This window comes from Hevea brasiliensis, chromosome 1 (assembly GCF_030052815.1).
Source record: "Hevea brasiliensis isolate MT/VB/25A 57/8 chromosome 1, ASM3005281v1, whole genome shotgun sequence".
NCBI classification, from domain to species: Eukaryota; Viridiplantae; Streptophyta; class Magnoliopsida; order Malpighiales; family Euphorbiaceae; genus Hevea; species Hevea brasiliensis.
The window spans coordinates 23,459,228-23,469,906 of record NC_079493.1 but is presented as its reverse complement, the minus strand read 5'-3'; the positions used below and the strand labels follow the sequence as shown (position 1 = coordinate 23,469,906).

At 32.5% G+C, this 10,679-nt stretch overlaps 1 protein-coding gene across 1 annotated transcript; it reads right to left on the bottom strand.

The window, feature by feature from the left end:
• Positions 1–169: 169 nt before the first annotated feature.
• Positions 170–2,004, bottom strand: LOC110634541 (transcription factor MYB52). Its single transcript, XM_058139759.1, has 3 exons — positions 1,465–2,004; positions 832–1,257; positions 170–645 (listed from the first exon to the last, which is right to left on the bottom strand). The coding sequence occupies exons 1-3, from the start codon at positions 1,577–1,579 to the stop codon at positions 467–469; spliced, it is 720 nt and encodes a 239-aa protein (XP_057995742.1). The 5' UTR covers positions 1,580–2,004; the 3' UTR covers positions 170–466.
• Between the last annotated feature and the right edge of the window lie 8,675 nt (positions 2,005–10,679).

Sequence of the window (10,679 nt, the reverse complement as noted above, 5' to 3'; positions counted from 1 at the left end):
ACACTCTGTTCTACTCAAAACTCTAAATTATTGTACTTTGAGATTTTTAAATACTATTTATATTCTTTTATGTTTTTGATATGAGATCTTCTTTAAGAGACTTGCTAATGGTAAACATAAACTTGTACAAAATACACTCGAATTGTAAGAGTTCAGCCTTTTAACCGATCATATAAGGGTTTTACATTAACATCTTAATTGCACATGCATAAAGCTTTTGCTTTCTATATATCTGCATGCAAGTTCTGCATGCTTCTCTACTAATATCATACGTACATGTTATATATACATATATATATATATATATATATATATATATAGTTTTCTAAGTACACATACATATATGTAATGTCAACGCAGTTGTGGTACATATCTAGCTAGGTAGAGTTCTAATCAGTTATATATGCTCTTAAAGTGTATATATCCAAAGTCAATTCATCATCTTCATCATCATCAGACACTTGTACTAAGATGAGTTCCCAACTGATAAAAAATCAATGAATTGCAAACCAGCCTTTATCTGCTGTTCCATGGCCTCTTGATTTACCTCCTCATCATCCCTTCTTGCAATGTCTATCACTTCACTTCTACTAGAGTCTGTTTTCACTTGGAGAAAATCATAAAACTCAAAAGCCTGTTTTTTACCTGCAGTATGTTTTATACATACAATAGCAAATTAAATGAAACATGCATAAGACACATAACATATACAATAGAACGTAATATATGGAAATAATAAGCAGAAAAATTCACTCTATTATGGTCCGCTGAACATTTATATATAACAAAATTTGATTTATAATTATATCAGCAAGAAAACTCTATTTATACCTTCAAGGTGACTGGGATTCTCATTGCTTTGGCAAAAGGATCGAAGATAGTTGCGAGGAAAAGTATGCTGATTATAGTATCTACTGCAGTATTTACCGACAAATGAGGCAAGATTGGTAGTTTGGGAATTGAACAACACACGATCTTGTTTGGAGGAAGAGCAATGGTTTTGGTCGTTAACTAAAGTTTGAGCAGCTATTTTAGATTGAAGCCTGGATCTTTCCCTGCATTTTCTTGCCATAATAACATGCCAATGGTTCTTCACAGCATTATCTGTTCGACCAGGGAAAAGCCTTGCAATAACAGCCCATCTATTCCCATGAATCCTATGAGATGCGAGAAGCCTTTCTTCTTCCTCTTCTGTAAAAGGGCTTCTATTGATTCTTGGATCCAGCTGATTAAACCATCTCAACCTACAGCTCTTCCCTGATGTAATTGTGTTTGTTATTAGTCACACTCATACATTAGCTTCCATTTGTTTCTTTTTCTTCAAGCATAGATAAATTAACTATGCATATATTTTTCCTAAAACCAACCTTATATATTGATTTATATATTGCAATTGCTCTTGGAAATGAAAATTTTGAATTTTCATAAAGAAAGAAAGAAAAGTTAGGTTAAATTAATATTCACCTGATCTTCCTTGAAGCTTTTCAGCTATGGCGTTCCAGTTATGAGGACCATAGTGTTCGACCAACTTCCTAAGCTTCTCATCTTCAGCCGGCCTCCAATGACCTCTGGTACACATCTGATGATTTTTACAATACAAGGAAGACCAAAGAATATATATCCAAATAAAACAACAATAGAGGAAAAACCCTAGCAAGCTAGTTAGTTCAAGAATCCAAATAAATTAAAGAACAAGTGATATGGGTTGGAGTGGGTAGAGAGTAAAAGAGCTTGTGGAGGGCAAAGCAAGAAGAAGATGAGAAAACAGGCAGAGAAAGGAGAATATAAGGAGGGTTTATTTCCGTTAGAGAGGGAAAGGGCTAGGGAAGGTTTGGAAAGAGAGGTCTGTCTACCAGCGATTGATGCAACGTCTAGGCTAACAAACCCTTAAAGTAATCTCTCTATCTCTCTCTGCGTATCTGAGGAAGAAATAGAGAAAGGGAGATGAAGAGGTTGCTTGGTGGGGTGAATTCCGTTCTGCTTTCAACGTCTTCCCAAGTTTCTAACCTACAACGTCTACTTATAACCCACCTAGCACATCTCTCTCTCTCTATTTATTTATTTTGTTTTTGTCAGTAAATAAATCATAAAATAAATAACTAATAAAAAAATATTTATGAATATAAAGAGCATTACAAAATTGAGCTATTTCTATGTATTTTATGACTTTTGTTTCTCAATCTCAAATTCCATTAATGATTCCTAGAATTTGAATTCCAAATCCATGAAATGGTAGTTCATTTTCATGCTTTTAATTCTAAAAATCCAAACTCCAATTTGTGGGATTATAGGATTCAATGAATCACCAATTAAAATCAGGAAATTGATTCATATATTGTCATATATAACCAATTCTCCGTGGCTCGAAATCAGATTGTTCAACGTCCGAATCACGCCGTGCATGCTCGACAACGTCCCTGACCATCTGACTCTTTGCCATCTTAGCCATCGAAATTAGCATGCCCCGAAATCAACAGTCTACAGTGGAGGTGAGGTGGTGGAGAACAATGATTTTTTATAATGTGGGTCCCTGGAAGGTATGGTATGTGATCCTCTCTCTTTTATATTTATGCATCTTTGCTGTAAACCTTGGCGACCAAACTCAGCAACCTCTCTTAATTTTAACCTACACACCCTCAATATACACAATATTCCATTGGTGTTAATTATGCAAATTCACAACACACTCAAATTTTTAAACACATTAAAAGGGATAATACATATAAAACAAAATATAATACGATAAAGAATAAAATATTAGTAATGCAACTAAAAATCTCATGAAGAGTTCAATCTTGCTAAGGATGAACGCTGACAGCATTTTTAACACATGCAAGTTGAATGAAAAGTGGTGTTTCCAGTGGTGGACGGGTGAGTAATATGTAAAAACCTGCTCTTGGGAGGGGAACAACAACCGGAAACGGCTGCAAATATCTTGTAGGTTGAGGAGCAAAAGGCGGAATCTGTTCGAGGAGGGGCTCGTGTCTATTCAAACATTAAAGTTATTGTATAAACACGAGAATTCTAGATCATCCCACTTTTTTTCATTCTAAACTTTTTTTTTTCACATTCCAAATCCTATTAAAACCCTAATTGTAGTTATTGAAAAAAAAAATCTAAATTTAAGTATAAAAGAAATTTTTTGACAATAAAAGACTCAACTCTTATTATATTACAGATGAATTTAACAAAAGAAAAAGTCTTTTCACTTTAGTTCAATGGTACTAAAATTGCCTTGAAAATTGTGAGATCTTGAGTTTGAATATCAGCTGAAACCAATTATACCAAAAAAAAACTGAAATAATAAATCAGTCGAAGTATTTTCTTGTTGTTATTATTATTGTTATTATTGGTAAATTAAAAATGATTGCAATTGAAGAAAAAAAAAACCAGCATAATTGAAGTATTTTCTTTTAATCATTATTAGTTTAAAAGCTATCTCATATGAAATCAAGAAAAAAAGTGAAGAATTATACAAGAGCACAAAAGAATGATTATAACCTTTTAATTTGTGGTATATTATTAGGCCATATATAATTTTGCGTCATAATATCAAAAGATATACAATTGTTCAAGTGTGAAAAGGTTATTGCAAATTCAAATTCAGCATGAACAAATCATGTGGCTGAGCCATTAATTAATTAACTTAATTTACCCAAAATAAAACAGCTCTAAAATTCTCCAAGCTAATAATTTCACCTTGCTCATAAATTATTTATTATTTATTTCTCTTTTAACAGATTGAGAGGATCTAATTCCATGTATCTATATATGATCAATTAATATTGGCAAATTGATTTATGAATATTATGAGTTGATAAATCTTTTGAAATATGGTCCTGGTTTTGCACTGTTAAAGTTGCATAAATAAAGGGTGAAAAATGTGAATGGAGATTTTCGGTGACTCACTTGAATGAGAAAGTCAATTTTAAAGACAATTTAACGTACGGTATATGAAAATAGAATCATTATACCTGGATAGTGTAATAGGATATTTATAAATTTTTTTTAGTAAGGGATTAAGTGAATAGGGAGTTGAATATGTGTTTATCATATGTGTGATATGCCTTCAACTTTGAGACCAAACCAAACTAGGCATTTATAAAGTTTTTCTCCATGTTCACAGGCCAAAATATACAATCTAATTTTGTTTTATATTTTTCTTACCATGCTCATAGGAGTTTGGGATTGGGGTGGAAAATTTCCCATCGAAAAGCAGGAGGGTGGGTTTCCTGCAGGAGTCCTTTGTTTTTATTTTTTTATTTTATTGACTATTATATCATAAATTTATTTATTAAAAAATAAATTAAATTATAAATTAATAATGTAAATTTTAAATGTAATCTTAATAATATTCCTATAATTTTTTTAAATTATAATATATAAATACATAAATATATAGGAATAAATTGTTTTTTTAATAAAAATAATAATATATTATTGTGCAGAACAGATTACAAGGATTCAAAGTGAGTTTGAGAATATAATAAATATCTATACTAAAACCTTATTTTGTGTTTAGAGTTTTAAAGTTGGGTAGTTATTTCATTTCGGTTATTCAATTTTAATTTATTAAAATAAAATCTTTTAACTTTAATTTATTTTAGAAAAAGTACTCATGACCTGCAATATTATAGGTTAAAAAATAATATAATTACCCTTTTGCCATTTTTTCCTTCTATAATTAACAATTATTCAATAAAAATATTTTATTTTAACTAATTTTATTAATGAAAATTTAATTTGTACCAATATGGGAAAAAAATAATAATGCATTTTCAATTTTAAAATGATATTTTATTAATATATGATATTTTATCAATATTTTTTTATATAAAAAATAATATGCAATAAATGATAATGTATAAATTTATTTTGATTAAATGTTAATTTAGTATTGATTAAAAAAATAAACCTGAAAACTTATTATTACAGGTTAAAAGAATTTTTACTAAAATAATATTAAAATTAAAAATTTTATTTTAATAAATTAAAGTTGAGTGAATGAACTGAAATGACTCTCTAAATTGATGCACAATCGGTAAAGATTGGATTGCTGAGTTTAAATGCGGATAAGGGAAAAAAATTTATTCAAACTTAATCTATTATAAATTTAAAAGTCAAATATATGAATGTATTTTATACGTGAATTTATCATTTTTTTTTTCTTAAATTCTTCTAAATAAGAATTTCGTTGCGGATGATTCACCCAAAGACCAATCTCACGCGAGTATGACCTAAGTGGACTCTGTTTGATGCACCCTACATGTGTCTTAATGTCCAACCTTGCCTTCATCCACTTATTTGATCCAGATTAATTCAATATAATCTTCATTCATATTTTTCATAATTCGTGATGTATATACATCTATTTGAGGAGAAATTATACAATAAAAGCAATGATTCCATGTAGAATTTTTTATATGCAATGATAATCTAATAGTGAGTGGACATATATATATATATAGACACACGCATAGATGGGTCTCAAAATCTATAATCATCTTTTTTTTTTTAATAATAACTATATTTACTTATATATTTAGATATTATTTGTTTATCATTTTATGTCAGATGCTAACATGGTTTAGGGTGAGTAATCGGTTCAAATCGAACCGAACCGAACCGAACCGAATTAAATTATAAAAATCGAACCGTCAATTTTAGAAACCGAACCGAACCGAAATTGATGAAAAATCGAATCGAACCGAACCGCTTTATTTCGGTTCGGTTCAGTTTAAACCGATCGGTTTGATTTTTGATTGATTTTTTAATTTAGACTTGATTTTCAAGTTATTTGGTCTAATTTTGACTTTGGTTTGAACCTAATAATTATTAATCAATGAAATTAAACAATTAATATATATAAAATTAAATATAATTCATAAATTTTCCATAAAAATAAATTAATTCAAAAATCAATTAGGTTCGATTTGACTATATAAATCACTATTCGGTTCGGTTCGGTTTAACAGATTTTTTTTCTCTTCAAAACCGAACCGAACCAAAATAACTGAAATTTTTATAAATTGAAACCAAACCAAACAGATTTAATTTTAAAACCGAACCGATTGAACCGAATTGACTCGGTTCGGTTCGATTTTTCGGTTTGAACCGAATTCTGCTCAGCCCTAAACATGGTATTATAGTAGCTCATAAAAAAATTATATTATTTCTAAGTCTAGTTATTTTTTTTAAGAGATAAAAATACATAAATTATTGATAAATTATGGATGTTAAATACCAAGTTAACAACATTTTCCTTATTATGAATTTTTTAGAGTTGCTTTTGAAATAATATCATTTTATAAATCTTTTTAAATTAACACTCAAATATCATATTTTAATTAAATTTCCCATCCAAACACAAGGTAAATGTAATTAAGTGAATACAAAATTTTCACAAGACTAAATAAATAAATAATCTGAATGAAAAAAAATAACAAAAACAACACAATAATACAAATAAAAAGAAAATTCTATTACTCATGTTGGCATGTAAAATAAATTAATGCCATGTTTATTTTCAAAGTCTAAGACACTACAAAGTCTAAAATATAAGGCTTAAAATCGTAAAATAGAACAATTGGATACGTTTCAAAATAATAAAAACGTTGAGAATATATTGCACAATCAAGTAGTGTTTTCTCTAATACATCTCTTGCACATTAATTTTATTATTATCTAAATAATTAATTTCATGCATGTATATATCTAATTTAAGCTTTGTCATAAATTAATAGTCATTAGTCGACATGATTATTAGTGAATGATGGGAGCCAAAAATTATTATTAAGCAAAAGATCTCTCAGAAATATATGCTAAGAATAAATTTACCATCTATGAGCCAAATAGATAGAGAATAAGACGTGTGAAATGTGCTATATTATTATTTTATGGATTTATTATATGAAATTTCTTAAAAAGAAAAGAGAAGGAATGGGAAGTATTCGGGTATCAGTTTGGATATTGCCATATACTTCTCTCAAGTGGTTTAGATATCATATCAGATTTAAAATTCAATTGTATACTTTCTTATCTTTCTTATCTGTAACTAGCTTATATATACTTTGTACTTGCATACTGTTTAAAATACAAAGAGATAAATACAGTTCACAATTCAAGCCAAAACTTCTACATGGTATCAGAGCTTTTGTTCTCATCATGAGTTCTTCCTCTTCAGCCACTTCGTCCACCTTGACTTCATCCTTCTCATCCTCTCCTTCATCTGCTCACCACACCTTCTCTATCAAGCTAACCAACAAGAATTATCTTGCTTGGAAAGCTCAGTTTTTACCTCTACTTAATTATCAAAAATTACAAGGATTTGTTGATGGCACTTTCACTGCTCCTCCTAAAACTATTGTTAGTTCCACTACCTCTGAACCTGTCCCCAATCCTGATTATGAAAGTTGGTTTCAAAAAGATCAAATGCTCCTAAGTTGGCTGCTTTCCTCCATTACTGAGGAAATTTTTCCATATATTATTGGGCTGTCATCTTCTTTGGAGGTCTGGCAAGCTCTTGCCAAAGCTTTTGGCTCAATTTCTCAAAATCGACAGCTCCAAATTCACATTGAGCTCCAGGAGTTGAAGAAAAATGATCTCTCTATTTCTGAATATCTTCATCGTGCAAAGCAGTTAGCTGACGAACTACAAGCAGCAGGTCAACCTCTTCAACCTGCAGAATTCAATGCTATCATTTATCGGAATATAGGAGCTGAATATCATCCTATAATCACTGCCTTGAATCTTCGGACTGAACCTGTTTCCATTCTGATTGGGGTGGTGAATACCAGCGTTTGCATAAATATTTTCAATCCACTGGTATCCAACATCGCATATCATGCCCATATACACATGAGCAAAATGGTACTGTTGAAAGGAAAATTCGTCATCTGGTTGATACTGGCCTAACTCTTTTATCAGATGCTAATGTTCCTTTAAAATTTTGGAATTTTGCCTTTGATGTTAGTGCTCAATTAATCAACACACATCCCTCGACATCACTACAAAATGAAACTCCCCACATTAAGCTATTTAATAAGTCACCTCATTACTTAGATTTCAAACCCTTCGGGTGCACCATTTTTCCACTTCTCCGTCCTTACAATCGTCACAAGTTTCATTATCGCACCCAACCTTGTGTCAACCTTGGTCAAAGTCCAAGTCATGCTGCTTATCGATGCCTTGATCCCACAACAGGTCGCATTTATCTGGCTTGTTAGGTCAAGTTTAATGAGTCTGTGTTTCCATTTAGGCTTCCTGTCATGTCGCCTGTGCCCTCTGCATCCAACTTGCCTACAAATACGCCATGGCTTGTATTGACTGGACATTCAACACCTCACTTGGCAACTGAAGCAAATTCAGGTCAGTTACTAAATCAATCTCCTCCTTTATCTCCTATTTTGAATTCAACCTCATCTCCATCACCTATTTCTCCTTCCCAAAATCAGCAAATTTTCACTCCTAATCAACAACCTGTGTCATCAGATCTCCCAACCCCTGCCTCACCAAACCACTCTGTTTCAAATTCTAATACTGGTCAAGTTGTGACTGCGTCTACTTATCCATCCCTCAATCTGTCCATTGACTTATCTCGTTATCCTCTTACCTCCTCTCACTCTAATCCTGCTGCACAATCTGATATGCGCACACATGCTATGACATTACGGCCTAAAACTATGCAGAAGCGTGTTGTCAATCTTATTACTAAGGACACTGATTATCTAAAGTTTGAACCAAAGACTTATACCCAGGCCAGTTCTTATTCTGAATGGAGAGATGCTATGTCCCAAGAGATTAATGCTTTAATGCAAAATCAAACATGGGAGTTAGTACCCAGACCACCAAATAAAAATATAGTTGGGAACAAGTGGATTTACAGAATCAAAAGAAAATCTGATGGTTCAGTAGACAGGTATAAGGCTCGTTTGGTAGCCAAGGGGTACTCTCAACAGGATGGATTAGATTACGATGAGACATTTAGTCCAGTAGTGAAGATGTCAATGATTCGCACAGTGCTCTCTTTAGCAATGACACATGGTTGGCCAATCCGACAACTCGACATATCTAATGCCTTTCTCCATGGCTATTTGGATCATGAAATTTTTATGGACCAACCAAAAGGATTTGTTGATCCTGCTTCTCCCTCTTATGTTTGTAAGCTACGAAAATCATTATATGGGCTCAAACAGGCACCACGAGCCTGGTTTTGTCGTTTGTCTAGCTTCTTACTTCAGCTGGGATTTACTGCATCTAAGGCTGATTCCAGTCTCTTTATCTATCGCAATGGTTGTGTCTCTTTATTCATCCTTATATACGTTGATGACATCTTGGTTACTTGTTCTGACAATACTTATTTACAGTGGTTCATGTCTAAGATCAAGGAGGCTTTTCCGACCAGAGATATTGGAGCATTACATTATTTCCTTGGCTTAGGTACATCACACTTCTGCTGGCTTATTGCTCAATCAACAGAAATATATTATGGATCTTCTTTCTCAGGCATCAATGCTGAATTACAAGCCCTGTCAAACTCCTATGGCCACCACTCCCCCACTTACTAAATTCAATGGAGTCTCTTTTGATGATGGTGTTCTCTACCGGCAAATAGTTAGTGGATTACAATATGTGACCTTAACCCGACCAGATATCTCTTTTGCAGTCAATAAATTGTGTCAATTTATGCATAATCCAACAGATGATCATTGGAAAGCCGTTAAGAGATTGTTGCGTTATCTTCAACACACTAAATCATATGGCTTATTCTTTGCTAAAGACTCACCTTTGGACTTGCAATGTTTTTCGGATAGTGACTGGGGTGGTGATATAGATGATCGCCGGTCCACCAATGGGTATGCTCTCTACCTTGGTCGCAACTTGATTTCTTGGATGTCCAAGAAGCAGCCAACAATAGCTCGCTCCTCTACAGAAAGCGAATATAAAGCTTTAGCCAATGCCACTGCTGAAGTTATGTGGGTTCAATCTCTTTTACGTGAACTTGGTTATCCTCTTCCACAGCCTGCTGTCCTATGGTGTGACAATGTTGGAGCTATTTATCTCAGTGCCAAACCAGTATTCCATGCTCGCACCAAACACATCGAATTAGACTATCACTTTGTGCGAGAGCAGGTAGTCAATGGTACAATCCAAGTTCGATTTCTTTCTTCTGAAGATCAGGTAGCAGATATCTTAACCAAGCCTTTAGGCCAACGTTTGTTTGACAAGCTTCGGCTCTAAGTTTTACTGCCATTAGCTTGAGGGGGGGGGGGGGGGTATTCGGGTATCAGTTTGGATATTGCCATATACTTCTCTCAAGTGGTTTAGATATCATATCAGATTTAAAATTCAATTGTATACTTTCTTATCTTTCTTATCTGTAACTAGCTTATATATACTTTGTACTTGCATACTGTTTAAAATACAAAGAGATAAATACAGTTCACAATTCAAGCCAAAACTTCTACAGGAAGCACCCCAAAGCGATCCTGTATATATGCAAAAGTAAATTTTATATATCACCTCTTAGCTAAGTCCTATGCAAACGGGATTCTTCATACATCAACTTGCCATTGATATTCGCGACAGGAAAATTTTGGTTTCATGCACTGTTGACCCCACAAGCTCAAAGGAGCATAGATTTTAATGATACCAAAACTCAACTAGAATCAAACTAACAT